Genomic DNA, 20,946 nt, shown 5'->3' with positions numbered 1-20,946 from the left:
TAGGTGCTCGAAATTTCTCCCCCCCTCGTTGATAAAGGCTTGGGCTTGGTGCAGAAGTGACTGGTGTACACGTTCAACTACCCCTGGTGTGTTCCTTACTTCTTTGCACGTCTCTTGAATTCTTTGCCACAGTTCCTGATGGGTGTTGACTGGTATAGCATACATCCTGCTCTTCAGGTGTCCCCAAAGATAAAAGTCAAGTGGGGTTAGGTCGGGTGATCTAGGCGGCCAGGCAATGGGACCTCCTCGGCCTATCCTCTTGTCAGGGTACATAGCATTAACCCCTTAACCGTGGGGTGTCACTTTCGTGATGCTTGGGAGCAAGGGATCATACTGCGGAGCATCACTTTTGCAATTCTGTGTTTTTGAATTCCCCCGGGCTTTTAAGTAGTAGCTTGTATCATCTATCAGTACTGCTAATGTCCAACACTAGTCAGCACTCCTAATCTCATCTGTACTCCCATCCATTGTTGACAATTTAGCCATTTCTCCCCGTTCTTGACTACCCTCCCTACCTTCCCTCCATTACCCTCTCCTCTCGCCTGCCCGGCCGTGCTACGCTAAGTAAATCTTCCCTGGATTTTCCACTGATTTCATCCATTGAAATAAGCCCTATGCCCTATTCTTATACCAAATAATATATACCAAAAAGAAATAAGGTAAGTGAGAGTGCCATACACCAGGAATTGGCTAATTATCACCTGACAACACCTTACGTGCACTCGTTCGCTAATTTTCGCTGTTTATTTCCCCTTGAAATATGCCGTATAATCTATTCTCGTACTAAAAATATATATAAAGAGGGAAGGGAGAAGCCTAAGTGATATTTACATTCACCTGGAACTACCTAATTTATAATGTATTGTCTAGATTTCCTGCCAATCATTTCACTGCTATATATTAGCAGCTGTCAAGAGACTGACGTTGGCAGTAATGCATTTCCCTAGGTAGGCCACCCCGGCCCACCCCTATCAGTTCACTGTCATCTTCCAAGGTGAAGGTACGTCTGTTAGCTCCTGCTAACTTCAGCCACTTTTTACCCCCATGCAAAGGGCCCTGTGACCTTTACCCCCTACTAAACCTCATGTGGAAAGAGGTAAAGGGCTGACAATTGAAAGAAAGTGACTACGATCTTTCTGTTGAGTAAAACAGTGCAAGTGGAATTGTAAATAATGTGTAAATGAAGTGTAAACAGCAAGTAAAGCAATGAATGTAAATATAAGTGAACAGTGGAAAATAGTTTTATAAGTTACTTCAAGTGACAGTGCATAACACACTGTAAATAAAATAGAAATGTAAATAATGTATATAAAATTGAGAACGTAAATAGAAATGTAAATGAGTAGTATTATAAGAATATGAGTATTTATACTAGGAGTAATGAAAGTGAAAGTTTCACTCTAGCATGTATGAATACTATGAGTTATGAAAGTGAAGGTGAAAGTGACATTCACTCTCAATGCTAGTATACAGGACGAGAAAGTGAATGCTATGTATTTTACTGAAAGAAATTGAATGCCTACAGTGACAATAAACTACTATTACTGAAGGAAACTTATGGATAAAGACTGTAGATATATTTAAGTGTTATACAGTAATAGAAATATAAACTGTGAGTGTTTTTATGAATAATAAAAGACAACACCAGCGGCGAACTAGCGCAAGTGGGAAAGTCATACGCCCTCGTAATTTTCATTGCTTTCAGTGATTTTTTTTTTGGAATATGGATTCCAAACTATTTGAGAATCATAGAATAGTGTTTCTAGTGATAATATCAGGCTGTGGTAATCATATTACGGGTTGTCGGGAAGTGTAAAGTAGAGACTTCGTTACCCAACTTCAGAGGTCTCCACAAGTCCTATGGTACTCGACGAAGGCTCAACAAACACCCCAGGAGAAAGCTGAAGGTATGTGCCATAAGCATATGTGATTTTAATATTCCAGGACTAATAACTGATTTTTGGAAAATATTTTTAGAGAGTCTGTTGGAGTGCGAATTTGCCCGCGGGTGCCGCAAGAAAAAGCAAATCAAGCCCGCGGTTAAAGGGTTAAGGAAATCCCTCATACCTCGTGCAAAGTGAGGTGGAGCCCAATCATGCTGGAACCACATTCGTGTACATGTTCTTAGGGGCGTACATGTTCTGAGGGGCACATCTTCAAGTAGTATGGGGAGGTCATCCTGAAGAAATCTGGCGTACACATTGCCTGTAAGTTGCTGTGATAGCAAAAATGATCCAAGTCCATGATCACCAAGAATACTGGCCCACACATTGATCGCAAAGTGTTCTTGATGTCCCCTTGTTGCTGTTATATGTGGGTTTTCTGCTGCCCATGTGTGTGTATTATGCTGGTTTAGCATGCCACCTCTTGTGAACACAGCCTCATCACTCCATAAAACATGTGCAAGAAAACCATTCTTCTCCCTTGCATGAGTAAGAAGCCACCTACAGAAATCCACTCGCTGGGGATAATCACGTTTGGTCAGAGCATGGATGACCTGGTGATGATACGGGTACAGGCCTTGTCTGTTTACAATCCACCATATAGATGCATAAGCCACACCGAATCATGCACCAAGTCGACATGTACTTGTAGATGGTTCATCCCCAATGGCGTTGATAATATCCTCCTCTACATCAAACAGGTGCTCAGCATGAGACCTTCCTCCGTTTACTGCATGTGGATTCAGTGTGCCATATTCCCAGAGTCATCGTTCTACACGGAGGAAAGTAGGCCAAGATGGTTGCCTCCGGTTAGGATATCGCTCACCATACATCCTTACTGCTTCAGCTGCACTTCCTCCTGCAGCATCCAATGTAAGTAACGTGTCTGTGTACTCTGCAGACGTGTATGGCTCCATGTCCAGTGCTGACTTAAGACTGCTGGTACATCCTTCCTTATCTCACCTTCTCACAGTACCTTCAAATCACAGTGATTTGTTCAAACCCATGAGGCAAACATGATATGCTGCTTCAGGTTCATATTTATGTAGGTTTCATTAAGTGTACATTACATCGGTGTACACAAACAATCAAAAGCATACATATCATCATATTAACCAAAACACCAAAATGCTTGAGTCAGTGGATCCAGTGTTTGGCCCTTGGCCTTTGACTGATGCTGCTACTGTCAGCAGGACAAAAGGCAGGATGCAGTTAAGGAAGGTGGCAGGTGTGTCTGGGCTGACTGCTGAAATACTGAAGGCCTTAGGTGATATTGAAAATGAGTGTAGTTTCTGACTAGATAATTTGACTAGATATGAGTGTATCATCCCAGATGACTGGGTGAAGAGTGTGATTGTAAATGTGCATATGGGGATGGGTGATGCCCTGGAAAGAGGAAATTATAGGGTAATAAACTTTTGGACCAGATGATGAAGGTAATGGAGAGAATCTTAGAAGGCACAATAAGGGAAAGAGTGAATACTGTTAAGATGTATTTTGAGTTTATGTCAAGCAAAGAAACCACTAATACCATATTCATTGTCTGACAGCTTCTGGAAAAATATATGGGAAAGAAAATGGTGCTGTGCTCTGTTTTTGTTAATTTGGAGATGGGCTTTGGAGATACCCTTGAGAGGTGACAAAGTGGACAATCAGAAAGTTTGAGATCAAGGAGTGGCTGGTTAGAGTGGTTATGGCTATGTATGTGGGTGCTCACACCCAAGTGAGAGTGAATGGAGATATGAGTGATGAGCTTTCCATGAATGTTGTCATTCTTGAGCCCCTAATTTTAGTAGCAGTAGTAGTTGTTCCCTAGGCAGTCTGGCAGAACAGCGCCATGTCCCTAAGGAAGGCCACGGCCCAGACTGGGCTTTCCCACAGAGCTCTCAAGGAGTGTACGTTGTGTTGTTGGTACAGATGACTGTGAGCAATGCAGTCGTCCATAATGTACTTAACAGTATGGGGTGCTGTGTTGAATCCTGGACAGGCATCAGCGACGAAGTCATCCAGCCCCTTCTAATAACTCAAGAGGGCTGGATGATGCCCACATCTTAGCCTGGCCAGGTGGGCCCTCTCCTCACGAGGGAGGTAGGATTCAAAAGGGTGGATATCAGGGGGCCATGCATGCAGCTGTGTGTTGCCTTTGAGTGACTGAAAGGAGTGGTGAGTGACTGGAGTATAGATATGCTTCTGGAAGTTGGTTTGGGGAGGATGATGGGGGGAGAGATGACAGTATTTGTGTATGATATCTTGTGCTGGGTGTTGTTTTGATGTTCCTTGGTGTGTATGGATGTGCTGCCACGTAGTGTTGTGGATGGTGTGGGTTTGTGGAGGTTGCGGCAAGAATATATGTGCCTCTCATGTCTAGATGATCCTTGACTTTGAGGACTTTTGGTTTCTTGGTGCAGGTGGTCTGTAGGTGTAGTAGCTGTGCACCCTGTGATTATATTTAGGGCCTTGTTCTGTATGGTTTGTAAGGCATTGTAGTGTGTTTCAGTGAGGTTAAAAGCCCACACAGGGCTTGCATAATTCAAAACTGAACATATATATTGTTTGTATACGAGTACCATGGTGGTGGTTTCTTTGTTGTGTCAAGATGCTTGAAGCTCTTTCACATGACTTCAGAAATGGACTACAAAGGGAGATGTAGTAAGCTGATAACTTTGTGTCAATTCCGGAAAATGAAAGGGAGGTGGAAGAGAGATTTAGGAAATGGAAAGATGGAATGGGGCACAAGGGTTTGAAAGTAAATACAGATAAAATGAAAGTGATGACATCTAGGGCTGGTGATGTTGCCATCAAAGCAGAGGGAGTGTGGCCATGTGCAGTTTGTCAAAAGGGTGTGGGGAGTAACTCCATCTTGTGCAGTGTTTGTGATAAGTGGGTGCATAAGTGATGTAATGGTACTAGAGGTAGGAAGTGCAATAATGCTGATTTCATGCGTGCAGTGTGTTGGAGAGAGTATGTAGAGATTGTCAGGCATGAAAGAATTAATCTTGCCAGAGTCTCTTGAGTGTGTAGAAGAGTTTTGATATATGGGAGACATGTTATGTGCTGGAGTAATGGTTAGGGTAAGGAGGGGCTGAAGGAAGCTCAGGAAGCTGTTGCCTCTCCTAATGCTGAATGGGTGCTCTCTCCATGCTATGGGATACTGTATTTGTATGTGGCATGTGTTAGGAGTATAATGTTGTACGGTCATGAGACCTGGGCAGTAGAGGAAGATGGTAGTCATAGGCTCACATGAATAGAAATGACAATGATTAGATGGATGTATAATATAATACGTTCTTAAATGCGAGGCCTGGGGATCTAGAATTGCAACTGAAGAGATGACAGGAAGGACAGGACTGGAATATATTGATGCTATGATGAGGAGGGGTAGATTGAGATGGTTAGGGCACACTGAAAGGATGGAAGATGACAACTGGGTGCAGAGGGTGATAAGTGTAAATATCATGGGTAGGGTTGCGAGAGGCAGACCAAACTACTGTACATAACATTAAAACTGTTTTTCATTACTCCAGGCCATCCTCATTATAATGATGAGATGTGTTTGGGAAAACCCAATGTTGAGCCGGGGTATCATTAAACAGGGATGTTATAACACTGAAGGAACGGGGATGCATTTGGATGCCCTGGGATCCCCCCCCCCCCAGCACATCCAAAAACCCACCTACATGAGTCCAAAAACATGTTTCTAGCTCGCTTAAACTCACAAATAGCTTTAAAACAAGCTAAACTATGCCTTAAAGCAGTTTATAACTCACCTATGCCCAGAAATAAAATCTGAAAATCAAAAATAAGTCAGGAAAAAATCAAACTGAGTAAACTGTACCCCAAAATGGCAGTGTTCACCCCACCTATGACTAAAACAAATTAATCCAAGTCCAAAAACAGTTTATAAATCAACCTAAATACAAAATTTAAGCCTAAAAGATCATCAAAATTGGTCTAAAAAAGCCCATCGGATAAAAGCCCATTGGATAACTGGGAACTGGCCATCAATAGGCAGAGGAGGGTGTTAATTTTTTTACATCGCTAAGGTGGGGTATTGTATAGTGATGGATCACACAGCAGGGTGTGACTGTACAGTATAAGGCTGTTTCCTTCTATGATACTCTTGTCTTGAATAGAACAAACTATCAGCAAGAGAGGCCAGCTCAACAAGGGTGACTGAACTTCCATATGAGACAAAAGTTTATGATGACTCAGCACTGACTTGCTTGCCAGCATCTCTTCAACATGACTGCTTTACTTGTTAGTGAGTGGACAGCCAGCAAAGCGATTGTCTTTCAGCAGGATGGCAGGCAGTTCTCCAGTGATCATGTTAGCTTGCTAGAATAGCGTGTACATTAGATGATGAACTGCTATTCTGCTGAACTGTTACACTGCCACATGGCTTTGTAAACAAACCTTGAGTGCTTGTGTGTTCTTGATCTTGCATGTTTCCAAAATCTGCTGAGTATATGAGTATACTAAAGTGCATGATAGTTTTTACACTAAATGAACAGTGTTTATACTCTAGAAAATACCTGTGGTGGTCAAGCAGTAAGATGACCATTTGTATAAGAGATTCTTCTGAACTGTGCTAACCCCTACCTAATTCATCACCTCTTGCCTTGAGGGTGAATGGGAATAGTGCATGGTAATTCTGAGAGAGAAAAGTGTATCCCAGATGCCCAAAAATATGGTAATCCTTTACTGCCCCATCAGGGGCATAATGCTGTGTTAAGTTACTAAGTCCAGCTATTAATGGCATAAGTGTTTACCAGCAGTCGCTTACCTGAGTGGCACTATGCGAGCAATCAACTCTAAGTGCCTTAACAATAACCTACCGGTAAATCATAAATGATAAGTATATCAAACACAATGAAAGACACAAATTAAAACCAAAACAACCTAGAACCTCAAATCAAAACAAACCTTGATAATGTAAACATAACTTACCGCAACTTGCTCATCCCAAGTAATCTTCTTTACTAGTTCAAAAAACTGGTCAAAGCTGATCTCGCCCTGGTTCTGCTCATCCACCTGCTCAAATACCTGTTTGAGCCGCGCATTGTTAATCCGGTAATGGATTTTTGGCAGGAAGTTTTTCACATCACGGAACTGAATCCTGTTGATTGGAAATGCAATCTTTAGAGAAAACTCTTGCAATACAGATCTTTAATATAGAAACAAAGCATCCATGCATCCATACATCATCCAATCCTATGCTGCCCTATGAGAAGCATAGGAGCCCGGGGCTAGGCAAGTTGGTCCTGATATTTAAGATGAGAATGACCTGCCTCACTCAACTTCGAGTGGAATTACGTGAGCGATAAACCCCAACCACCCCATGGATATAACCCTACACAGGCATCAATCGACTGGAGCCCAAATTACCCACTAAACCACCAGGCACCATAATTTGGTTATATGGTTACCATCCAGCATAGTAAATGGTTTCCTTGTGTACAGGAAACTATCTGGCTTGTCATTCAGTATAGAGTCACCCACAGAAACAAAGCAACCACTTAAAAAATAATGTAATGTATGAAGGATGCATTTACACCTTAAAAACCTTTCAAGTAATTTGTCAGAAACTATCTCCTCATGCACTGAGCTGAAAATCTAGAGTACAGCAAAGCCCCAGATTTCACACCTAACTGGTTCAGTGAAAGGTACCACAAAACGTGATCCCACTAAACTTGGTGCATTGATCCTAAGAGAAATAGGCCAACTGGTTCCAGGCCCCATGCCAACTCCCCCTAAAACCCATGTATGCAATGAAAAATATACTGATAACACCTGAAAAGAAACTAATATTAACACAAAGTACACAACAGGGGACATGGAATTTAGGACATGGAATGTGAGGGGATTGAATGATAAAGTGAAAGAGAGAAAGATTGTTCAGGTGCTTGAGGATGCAAGAGTGGATATATGTGGATTGACTGAAACTAAATGGCAAGGTGAAAGGGTGAGAGAATGGGAATATGGTTTAGGTATATGTGCGGGAGTAATGAGAATGAGAGGGCAAGAGAGGGAGTATGTTTGATGATATGCAAGAAGTGGAGGGAGAATATATGAGAGTATCGAGAAGTGGGTGTAAGGATTGTATGGGTGAGGATGACAGTAGGTATACAAGCATGGGTGATTGTATTTGTGTATGCGCCGACAGAGGACCGAGTGGCAAGAGTGAAAGATGAGTTTTGGGCGAGTGTAGAAGCATGTATGGACAACTTTGAGAGGAGCGAGAGAGTGCTTTTGATTGGAGACATGAATGGCAAAGTTGGGAATGTATGAGTGGATGGAGTGGTTGATCAGTAGGGTGTGCCAGCTGAAGTAGATAGGAATGGTAGTGCTTTGGTGGACATCTGTGTTGGTAAGGGGTTGGCAATAGCTAACACCTACTTTTGGCATAAGATAATCCACAGGTATACATGGAGAGTAATGAGGAGGATGGATGGTGAAATCGTTGAACAAAAGGCAATGATAGACTATGTGTGTGTGGATGAGCGAATGAGAAGACAAGTGTTCGATGCAAGAGTGTGGTGAGGGTGGGGGAATGGAGTCTCAGACCATCACTTAGTGATGGCCAAGGTCAAGCTGCAAAGAAAATGGTTGAAGAGACGAAGGGGAAGACAGGAGGAAACAGCTCCTGTGAGAAGAGTGGAGAAGTTGCGAGATAGTGAGAAAATAGCAGAGTATAAGAGCATAGTGGAAGAAAGATTGGGAAGGAATGAGCTAGAGCAGATGGTAGGGGTGGAAGACGTATGTAAGATATTCACGGAAGAGATAGGCACAGAGTGTGAGGTGGTTTGTGGAGTGAGGAGGAGATGCAGGGGTGTGCAAGAGACACCATAGTGGAATGATGAGGTGAAACGAGCTGTGGAACAAAAGAAGAAGGCATATAGTGAATGGCTAGCAAGTAGAGGTAGGGGAGAAAATGAGAGAGAGAAGAGAGAGGTATATGTGAGCAGGAGAAGGGAGGTGAAGAGACTGGTGAAGGAGAGTAAGAAGAAAGTGGATGAAGAATTTGGGAGGAATCTGAGTGTGAAATGGAGGGAGAGTAAGAAATTGTTTTAGAAGGAGGTAAAGAAAGTAAGGCAGTGTGAAAGGTGAAATAGCAGGGGAGTGAAAGATAGGAATAACAGATTGTTGGTGGAGAAGAGAGAGAAATTGAGGAGATGCAAGGAGCACTTTGAGGATTTGTTGAATGAAGAGAGTGAGTGCAGTGCGAGTATAAGTGGTTGGGGAATGGCTGGGAGAAGAAGAGATGAGAGGAGGGAGGAAGAGATCAGTAGGGCAGAAGTAGTGGAAGCAATGAAGAAGATCAAGATGGGAAAGGCCCCAGAAATTGATGAAGTGTGAGGTGAAATGCTGAGGTATGGGGGTGAGATTGTTAAGAAGTGGATATGGAAGTTGTGTAGATTGGCTTGGGAAGAGGGAAGGGTTTCAGAGGACTGGAAATCAGGTATAATTGTTCCTTTATACAAAGGAAAAGGGGAGAGAGAAGTATGTGGTAACTATAGGGGTATATGCCTTCTTAGTGTGACTGGAAAAATATATCGTAGAATACTCATTGATAGGGTTAGGCATGTGACAGAGGAGCTAGCTGGAGAAGAACAAGGGGGAATTTAGGAAGGGAAAAGGGTGTGTAGATCAGATATTTGTTCTAAGATGTTTAGTGGACAAGTATCTAGAGAAGGGAAAGAAAATGTATGCTGCCTTCATGGACTTGGAGAAAGCTTAGGACAGAATAGATAGGCAAGGTATGTGGAAGGTATTAAGAGTATATGGAGTGGAGGGGAAATTACTGAGCGCTGTGAAGCATATGTATGAAGGAGCTAGGACTATGGTGTGAGTGGATGGTGAGCTGAGTGAGTTCTTTGATCTCAACATGGGACTGAAACAGGGTTATGTGATGTCTCCATGGCTGTTTAATATATACATGGATGGGGTTGTAAAGGAGGTGAAAGGTAGGGCAGTGGATGTGGGGGTGGCTCTAACGAATGAGGGTGAGATTTGGAAGCTTCCGGTGTTGCTGTTTCCCGATGATACAATATTGTTGAGTGAAGATGAATGGGAGTTGCAAGGATTGGTGAATGAATTTGGGACAGTGTGTAGGAAGAGGAATCTGAAAGTTAATGTAAACAAGAGTAAAGTTATGGTGTCTGCGTGGAATGAAGTCACAGAAAGTACAGTGAGGATATGAAGAATGTGAGTGCATTCAAGTACTTGGGTGGTGTGATGAGTAAGGATGGAACTTTGGGGGATGAAATGCGTGAAAGGGTACAGCAGGGAAGGAAGGCTGTTGGGACACTGAAAGCAGTGATGAGAAATAGGGAGGTGAGTATGGAAGTTAAGAAGTCACTGCATGATAATATTGTGATCCCTACCCTGATGTATGGAAGCGAGGTGTGGACCTTGCAAGAGGGGAACAAGTCAAGAGTGAGAGCAGTGGAAATGAGTTACTTGAGAGGAGCATGTGGAGTGACATGGTGGGACAGGTTGACGAATGAAGAAGTGAAGGAACACTGTGGAGTGGATATGAATGTGGTTGAGAAGATTAGGAGAAATACACTGAGGTGGTCTGGACATGTGGAGAGAATGGAGAAAGAAAGACTGACTAAGAGGGGGTATGTAGGTGAGGTGGAGGGAGGAAGAGGGAGGGGTAGACTGAGGATGAGGTGGAGGGATGGAGTTGAGAGGTATATGAGGGAGGGGGGAGTGAGTTGGGGGGAGGGTACTCAAATGGTGGGTGACATAGCGACTTGGAGATGTTTTGTCTGCGGCCATCCTTTGCGGGATTAGGGCGTCGGGCTATACAGTAGATAGACAGATAGACATAATAGGTAAGGAAACTCACTTGAAAGACAAGAGTGAGGTGCTTAATGGAAGGGATGGGGATGTAATTTCCAAGGCAGGTGGTGAGGCTAAATCATCGTGATTCTTCCTCATGCTTCTCACTGTTGACTCAGGAATCTTGAACATTTTACAAATTTCAGAATTCTTTGCATCCTGCTTCATTTGCACTAAAGTTTTAATCTTCAAATCATTGACATACAAATGCTTCTTAAAACCAGCATGGTACTCATGTTTCACTTTCCCCTCACCTTTCTGACTTGGCAGTTCCGACCTCTTACCATCGCTTCACTCACCCCTAGGACTGCCTCCCAAACCTCCACAGCAGCAGGAAGTCATAGCACAAGAGTAAAACCAGGAACATGAGTGGCAAGGCACAGAAAAAAAAGCACAGGCCGCAGGTTTAAGCACAAAGAGCATGAAGCACACTGGCTCCGCAACAATGGCGGCAAACAGGTGAAAATCACTTTCCTTGCACGCAGTTCGTTTATGTTCTATCACTGTGAACGGAGGGGATTTTGCCGCCAAACCCGGAGTCTGGGTATATGTGCAGGTGACCATTATCCATGAAACCGCGAACAAAGATGTTGCAAAACTTGTGCTTTTACTGTACTGTACAGTTTTTGTTGTTTTCGCTATTTCCCAAGGTTCATGTGAACATGAACTTGGTGGACCGCAGGATGAAGCAGCCCTTCTGCTGTCCATCATCCCCCTTTCACAGCAAAAGAGGGAAATGAGGGCTGTTTGTACAGTCACCCCAAGAAGTGATGGCAGAGTTTCAGATTGCTTCAGACCACTCTGCACTGCCATGTGGTCTGTGAAAATTTTGTGAATACAAGGTAAAAAATTCTGTACATCATTATGTCATATCGAAAAGAAAAAAAAAAAAAAAAATACAAAGTATATTTATCAAGCTAAGAATTATGAGAAATGAATACCATGAGTCAATGACAATAGAAGCTAACCTGTAACATACGTTTTCCCAATTTGAATGTCTATCTATCTATTGCCAGACGCCTCAATCCCGTTTGGGGTGGCCACAAACAAATCGCCTCCAAGTCACCCTGTCCCCCGCCATCTCACTGCCCTGCTCCCAACTCACACTCCCCTCTCTCATATACCTCTCCACCCCATCCCTCCATCTCATCCTCGGCCTCCCCTTCCCTCTTCCCCCCTCCACCTCACTCACATACACTCTCTTCATCAGTCTTTCACCCTCCATCCTCTCCACATGGCCAAACCACCTCAGTGTGTTCCTCATAACGCTTCCTATCACATCCACATCCACACCACAACGCTCCTTTATATCCTCATTCGTCAGCCTGTCTCTCCATGTGACTCCACAGGCTCCTCTTAAATAACTCATTTCCACTGCTCTCACTCTTGACTTGTGTCCTTCCAACAACGTCCAAGCTTCACTTCCGTACGTTAGAGTTGGTATCACAATACTGTCATGTAGTAACTTTTTCACTTCCATGCTCACTTCCCTGTTTCTTATCACTGCTTTCAAAGAACCAGCAACCTTTCTTCCCTGCTGTACCCCTTCACGCACTTCATCCTCCAAACCTCCATCCTTACTCATCACACTACCCAAGTACTTAAACGTAATCACATTTTCCAATTCCTCACCATCCAACCTCACTGTACAGTCACTGACTTCACCTCTCTCAAAGACCATCACTTTACTCTTCCCTACATTCACCTTAAGATTCCGTTTCTTACACACTCTCCCAAACTCATCCACCAAGCCTTGCAGCTCCCCTTCGTCTTCACTCAACAACACAGTATTATCTGCAAACAACAATACAGGGAGTTTCCAAACACTATCCTCTCTCACCAGGGCCACTCCAACATCCACTACCCTACTTTGTACCTCTTTTATTACCCCATCCATGTACAGATTGAACAACCATGGAGACATGACACATCCCTGTTTCAACCAAACTTTCAAAGAGAAAAATTCATTTAGTTCACCATCCACACGCACTGCAGCCTTAGCACCATTGTACATACTCCTCACAGCATTCAACAACTTCCCATCTACTCCATATATTCTTAACACTTTCCACAATCCTTGTTTATCCACCCTGTCATATGCTTTCTCCAAATCCATGAAAGCCACGTACAACTTCTTTGCCTTCTCTAGAAACTTTTCCACTAAAGATCTAAGAATGAATATCTGATCTACACAACCTCTTCCCTTCCTAAAGCCTCCCTGTTCTTCTCCAACTAATTTCTCTGTTCTTTCTCTAACTCTGTCAATAAGTATCCTACCATACACTTTTCCTATTATACTAAGAAGACAAATGCCCCTATGATTACCACACACTTCTTTTTCCCCTTTTCCTTTGTACAAGGGAATAATTATACCTGACTTCCAATCCTCCGGGACTCTACCTTTCTCCCAGGCCAATCTGCACATCTTCTACATCCATTCTACTACTATCTCTCCCCCATGCTTCAGCATTTCACCACACACTCCATCAATTCCTAGGGCTTGATTTAACTTTCTTCATTGCTTCCACAACTTCTATCCTACTGATTTCTTCCTGTCTTCTCACCTCCCTCCTTCTCCTAGCCATTCCCCAGCCACTTATACTCGCATTACTTCCATCCTCTATGTTCAACAATTCCTTAAAGTGTTCTCTCCATCCGCTCACTTTTTCTCCCTTCTCCACTAGTAATCTACCATTTTTATCTTTCACTCTCCTACTAACTTAACTTCCACCCTGTCTTACTCTTTTCACCTCTTTCCAGAACATTTTCTTACAGTCCCTCCACTTTACACTCAAATTCCTTCCAAATTTCTCATCCACTCTCTTCTTACTCTCTCTTACTAATCTTTTGACCTCTCTCTTTTCTTTCTACATATAACTCTCTCTTCCGCCTCTCAACTACTTCCACGCCCCTATTTCTCATCCATTCATTGTATGCTTTCTTCTTTTGTGCCACAGCCAGTCTCACCTCTTCAGTCCACCAAGCTGTTCCTTGCACCCCCCTCCATCTTCTCTTCCTTCCACACACCACAACACAGTATATGTCCATCCTCATGTTTACGTCCCATGACTGCAAAAACTGACAGTCTAGTTTCGAAGGCCAATTCTAGTGAATGCAATACGCTACTTGCTTTTCAAATACTATGGTGATAACATAGGAACAATAAAGATGCCGCAAAATTAAATAACAGTATTCTAATTAAGGATACCCTACCCAAAGCTGCAGCAAGACCTGTTTTGCCTCTTATTCCTTTCCTCCCCCTTGCATATAATACATGTAATTATCTACTTTATTCCCTGTTGATGCAAAATTGTTAGGTATGATTGATTATACCTTTTTCTCTTACTCTAGGCAGTAAAGAGAACTAAAACATGGGCTTACAAACTCGTGCAATGTCAAAGCGCATACTTGTTCAGCCTTTTAGGGGCGATCCCACAGTAGAGTTCGTTTGTTTGCTTCCTCCCCAACCACACTTATAACTACATTTTTTTTCCAAAAAGTTCAGTATCCACTTTCGCTACCCCTGTCAAATGGTTAGATAATTAAGATTGCTACATAGTTTAGTCACCAAAATCATCATATAATTCATTTACACAGTTCAGTTTCTTTCGTTTGGGTGCTTGCAAACCACTACAAACAACTGTGGAATCGGCCCTTAGTCCATAATATCTATCTTTTTTAAATAAACCACTGTCCTGCCTAACTGAAAATGCTGCCTTGGAAGTTTTGAACACAGTGATATGTTTATTGCATTTTATTTCTCTTGCCAGTCATTCAGGCACCGAGGATACTAAACTATGACACAAGTTTGCCTTCGCCAATGAGCTCCGACTCTAGGCAAACGTACGAGGTTCTTTTATATTTCATTCACTGATGGTTCTCAGGGTTATAGTATGTCCTCCAGAGATTTTTCTTAGTGGAAAAATGGACAAATGCAGTGTAACAGCTGCATGTCTATGAGTAAAAGCAGTCTCCTTTCGTGCTTGTTGATCGAGCCATTTAAAACAGCCTACTAGCTTGTGCTGTATTCCCACTTTCTGTCGTCGCCCATAGAGTCAACAAAAACAGAAAAAAATGGCTTTTAAATACCGGTATTCGCTAGTATTCTCGCAGTAAATATCTTATAAATAAAAATGACATTTTCATCGTTCACTAGAAGCCTTTCTTTTCAGTCTTACGCCACCAAAAATAATTGCTTACAACCAAACTAGAATTAAACTCCACAACTTATTCCTGACTGTCTATGAGCGATAGTTCCGAAATTTCAATTAGTTCCATTTAGGATTTCTTATTATCGTAACTAAGAAACAGTTTCCTACAATTTTTAAATATATAAGTTCTTTGCGATTTACTTATTGTTTTCTGTTACAATTTTACATAATAGGAGTCATCTTGCAAAGATATAATGAGGAGTCAGTATTATGCATTATCAATGACTGAAACCTTCTGGATACTTCGCCATCACTTCTTAGGCCGACTGTACAGTAAACCCTCTCTATACTGAATCAAATGGGAGCATCCCTATCCGATTAAGCTGATAATCCGGTAAATCTCCAAAGGTACCCCATGATGTGGTATTTCAAGCACATAATGGGAATTAAATGAGTAAGATATTGTACCACGTTGAGTACACTGCTTCCCGTCCGAACAGCGAAGTTAAGCAACGTCGGGTCTGGTTAGTACTTGGATGGGTGACCGCCTGGGAACACCAGATGCTGTTGGCATCCCTACGTGTCAAGTGGGGTTGGTGGAGGATTAGTGTCCCTCCCTGTAAAACAATTAACTCTAAGCCATTGGCCACCCCGTCTGGGATACATGGCGTCTGGCAATGAATGAATGATGAATATTGTATTCTAATATTAAAAATCAAAACTATACCTACTTTAACCATCTATCCATCTATTGCCAGGCACCACAACCCTGTAAGGGGCGGTTACAAACAAATCACCTCCATGTTGCCCTGTCCCCTGCCATTTCACTGCCCTTCCTCCAGATCACCCCCCGCCTCTCTCATATACGGAACCTCTCCACTCCATCCCTCCATCTCATCCTTGGTCTCCCCTTCCCTCTTCGCCCCTCCACTTCACTCACATACACTCTCCTCATTAGTCTCTCACTCTCCATCCTCTACACATGGCCAAACCACCTCAATGTTTTTCTCCTAATGCTTTCTATCACATTCACATCCGCATCACAACGCTCCTTCACTTCCTCATTTGTCAGTCTGTCTCTCCATGTAGCTCCACATGCTCCTCTCAAATAACTCATTTCCACTGCTCTCACTCTTGACTTGAGTCTTTCCAACAAGGTCCAAGCTTCACTTCCATACATCACAGTTGATATCACAGTACAGTACTATCATGCACCAACTTTTCTACCACTTTGTTCACTTTCCTATTTCATATCACTGTTTTCAAAGAACCAGCAACCTTTCTTCCTTGTTGCAACCTTTCAAGCACTTCATCCTCCAAACTTCCATCCTTATTCATCACATTACCCAAGTGCTTAAATGCACTCACATTTTCCATTTCCTCATCATCCAACTTCATTGTACATTCAGTGACTTCATTTCTCTCGAAGACCATAATTTTACTCTTTCCTACATTCACTTTTAGATTCTGTTTCTTACACACTCTCCCAAACTCATTCACTAAGCCTTGAAGTGCCCCTTCATCTTCAATTAACAATACAGTATCATCTGGAAAAAACAGTACAAGTAGTTTCCAAACCCAGCCCTCTCCCATCACTGCCACTCCAATATCCACTGCCTTACCTTGTACTTCTTTTATTACCCCATCCATATACAGACTGAGCAACCATGGAGACATGCCATATCCCTGTCTCAATCCAACATTCAGAGACAAAAATTTACTCAGTTCAATACCCACACGCAATGCAGCCTTAGCACCCTCATACATACTGTACTCTTCTCGACCTTGAACAACTTCTCATTTACTCCATATTTTCCTAATATTTTCCACATGGGTTGTCTATCCTCTCTCTCTATTTATCTATCTATTGCCAGACGCCTTAATCCCATACAGGGTGACCACAAACAAATCGCCTCCATGTTGCCCTGTCCCCCACCATTTCACTGCCCTGCTACCAGCTCAGATTCCCTCTCTCATTTACCTCTCCAATCCATCCCTCCATCTCATCCTTGGCCTCCCCCTCCCTCTCCCCCCAACCAAATCATTCATATACACTCTCCTCGCCTGTCTCTCACTCTCCATCCTCTCCGCACAGCCAAACCACCTCAATATGTTTCCCCTACTGCTTCCTATCACATCCACATCCACACCAAATTGCTCCTTCACTTCCTCATTTGTCAGTCTGTCTCTGCATGTGACTCCACAGGCTACTCTCAAATAACTCATTCCCACAGCTCTCACTCTTGACTTGTGTCCCTCCAACAAGGTCCAAGCTTCATTTCCATACGTTAGAGTTGGTATCACAATACTGTCATGCAGTAACTTTTTCACCTCCACACTCTCTTCCCTGTCTCTTATCACTGCTTTCAAAGAACCAGCAACCTTTCTTCCTTGTTGTACCCTTTCAAGCACTTTACCCTCTTAACTTCCATCCTTACTCATCACATTACCCAAGTACTTAAATGCACTCATATTTTCCATTTCCTCATCATCCAACATCATTGTACATTCAGTGACTTCATTTCTCTCTCGAAGACCATAACTTTACTCTTCCCTACATCCACCTTTAGATTTTGTTTCTTACACACTCTCCCAAACTCAATCACCAAGCCTTGCAGCTCCTCTTCATCTTAACAGCACTATATCATCTGCAACCAATAGTACAGGGAGTTTCCACACACTGCCCTCTCTCATTAGGGTTGCTCCCACATCCACTGCCCTACCTTGTATCCCTTTTATAACCCCACTCATATACAGATTGAACAACCACAGATACATGACACATCCTTGTTTCAATCCAACCATCAGATAGAAAAATTCACACAGTTCGCTGTTCACATGCAGTGCAGCCTTAGCACTTTCATACATACTCTCCACGGCATTCAACAGCTTCCCATTTACTCCATATATTCTTAATACTTTTCATAATCCTTGTTTATCCACCCTGTTATATGCTCTCTCCAAATTCATGAAGGCTGCATACAACTTCATTCCTTTCTCTAAAAAGTTTGTCATTAAAGACCATAGAATGAAAATCTGATCTACATAACCTCTACCCTTCCTCAAACCTCCCTGTTCTGCTCCATCTAATTTCTCTGTTGTGTCCCTAACTCTGTCAATAAGTATCCTACCATATACTTTTCTTATTACACTAAGAGGACAAATGCTCATATGATTACCACACACTTATTTTTCCCCTTTTCCTTTGTCTATCTATCCATCTATTGCCAGACGCCTCAATCCCGTTTGGGATGGCCACAAACAAATCGCCTCCACGTCGCCTGTCCCCCGCCATTTCACTGCCCCGCCCCCAACTCACACCCCTCTCTCTCATATACCTCTCCATCCCATCGCTCCATCTCATCCTTGGGCTCCCCCTCCCTCTTCCTCACCCCATCCCTCCATCTCATCCTCGGCCTCCCCCTCCCTCTTCCCCCCTCCACCTCACTCACATACACTCTCTTCGTCAGTCTTTCACCCTCCATCCTCTCCACATAGCCAAATCACCTCAGTGTATTCCTCCTAACGCTTCCTATCACATCCACATCCACACCACAATGCTCCTTTATATCCTCATTTGTCAGCCTGTCTCTCCATGTGACTCCACAGGCTCCTCTAAAATAACTCATTTCCACTGCTCTCACTCTTGACTTGTGTCCTTCCAACAACGTTTAAGCTTCACTTCCATACGTTAGGGTTGGTATCAGAATACTGTCATGTAGTAACTTTTTCACTTCCATGCTCACTTCCCTGTTTCTTATCACTGCTTTCAAAGAACCAGCAACCTTTCTTCCCTGCTATACCCTTTCAAGCACTTCACCCTCCAAACCTCCATCCTTACTCATCACACTACCCAAGTACTTAAACGTACTCACATTTTCCAATTCCTCACCATCCAACCTCACTGTACAGTCACTGACTTCACCTCTCTCAAAGACCATCACTTTACTCTTCCCTATATTCAACTTTAGATTCCGTTTCTTACACACTCTCCCAAACTCATCCACCAAGCCTTGCAGCTCCCCTTCGTCTTCACTCAACAACACAGTATCATCTGCAAACAACAGTACAGGGAGTTTCCAAACACTACCCTCTCTCACCAGGGCCACTCCAACATCCACTACTGTACCTTGTACCACTTTTATTACCCCATCCATGTACAGATTGAACAACGATGGAGACATGACACATTCCTGTTTCAACCCAACCTTCAAAGAGAAAAATTCACTCAGTTCACCATCCACACGCACTGCAGCCTTAGCACCATCATACATACTCCTCACAGCATTCAACAACTTCCCATCTCCTCCATATATTCTTAATACTTTCCAAAATCCTTGTCTATCCACCCTGTCATATGCTTTCTCCAAATCTATGAAAGCCACGAGCAACTTCTTTCCCTTCTCTAGAAACTTTTCCACTAAAGATCTAAGAATGAATATCTGATCAACACAACCTCTTCCCTTCCTAAAGCCTCCCTGAACTTCTCCAACTAATTCCTCTGTTCTTTCTCTAACTCTGTCAATAAGTATCCTACCATATACTTTTCCTATTATACTAAGAAGACAGATGCCCCTATGATTACCACACACTTCTTTTTCCCCTTTTCCTTTGTACATGGGAATAATTATACCTGACTTCCAATCCTCCGGGACTCTACCTTCCTCCCAGGCCAATCTGCACATCTTCCACATCCATTCTACTACTATCTCTCCCCCATACTTCAGCATTTCACCACACACTCCATCAATTCCTGGGGCTTTCCCCAATTTGACACTCTTCATTGCTTCCACAACTTCTATCCTACTGATTTCTTCCTGTCTTCTCACCTCCCTCCTTCTCCAAGCCATTTCCCAACCACTTATACTCGCATTACTTCCATCCTCTATGTTCACCAATTCCTTAAAGTGTTCTCTCCATCTGCTCACTTTTTCTCCCTTCTCCACTAGTAATCTACCATTTTTATCTTTCACTCCCCTGCTAACTTCACTTCCACCCTGTCTTACTCTTTTCACCTCTTTCCACAACATTTTCTTACAGTCCCTCCACTTTACACTCAAGTTCCTTCCAAATTTCTCATCCACTCTCTTCTTACTCTCTCTTACTAATCTTTTCATCTCTCTCTTTCTTTCTACATATAACTCTCTCTTCCGCCTCTCAACTTCTTCCACGCCCCTATTTCTCATCCATTCATTATATGCTTTCTTCTTTTGTGCCACAGCCTGTCTCACCTCTTCATTCCACCACGCTGTTCCTTGCACACCCCTCCGTCTTCTCTTCCTCCCACGCACCACATCACATGCTGCACATATTTCTTCTGTAAATATCCTGCACACACCTTCCGTGTCCCCCATCTGCTCCAGTTCATATTTGCCTAATCGTTCCTCCACTTCTCTCTTATACTCTGCCTTTTTCTCATCCTCTTGTAACCTTTCCACTCTCCTTACAAATACCCCTTGTTCCCGTCCTTCCCTTTGTACAGGGGAATAATTATCCCTGACTTCCAATCTTCCAGGACTCTACCCTCCTTCCAGGCAAATCTGCACATCTTCCACATCCATTCTACTACTATCTCTCCCCCAAGTTTCGGCACTTCACTACACACTCCATCAATTCCTGGGGCTTTCCCCATTTTGACTTTCTTCACTGCTTCCACAACTTCCATCCTACTGATTTTTTCCTCTCTTCTCACATCCCTCCTTCTCCCAGCCATTCCCCAGCCACTTATACTCGCATTTCTTTCATTCTCTATGTTCAGCAAATGGAGAGAACACTCTGTCATATGCTTTCTCCACATCCAAGAGGGTTGCACACAACTTCTTTCCTTTCTCTGGAAACTTTTCACTAACCTGGCCATAATTTCACACCCTAGTCCTCCCCAACCTAGACGAAGTGGGCGGGAAAAACCGTCACCAGCGTTGGTCTGCGTTATGCGTCACCCTGCATATGGGGAGCAATCCGGTAGGCCAGCATCATATGCCCCATGTAACAGACAGTGTACCGTA

At 43.0% G+C, this 20,946-nt stretch overlaps 1 protein-coding gene and 1 pseudogene across 1 annotated transcript in view; one reads left to right on the top strand and one right to left on the bottom strand.

The window, feature by feature from the left end:
- sl (small wing phospholipase C gamma 1) overlaps nt 1–20,946 on the bottom strand; it is a gene marked incomplete at its 3' end in the record, with an annotated part of 811,582 nt that overhangs the window by 727,650 nt on the left and 62,986 nt on the right. The window contains exon 5 of the mRNA XM_080275567.1: nt 6,891–7,059. Within this exon, the coding sequence (XP_080131693.1) occupies nt 6,891–7,059 (169 nt within the window). The remainder of the gene's footprint in view (nt 1–6,890; nt 7,060–20,946) is intronic.
- On the top strand, nt 15,396–15,514 carry LOC145404174 (5S ribosomal RNA; annotated as a pseudogene).

Source organism: Coenobita brevimanus, chromosome 62, assembly GCF_032717465.1.
Source record: "Coenobita brevimanus isolate Jiangsu-jjx chromosome 62, ASM3271746v2, whole genome shotgun sequence".
NCBI classification, from domain to species: domain Eukaryota; kingdom Metazoa; phylum Arthropoda; class Malacostraca; order Decapoda; family Coenobitidae; genus Coenobita; species Coenobita brevimanus.
Note: the sequence above shows the minus strand (reverse complement) of the source record. Positions and strands in the feature narration are given on the sequence as shown.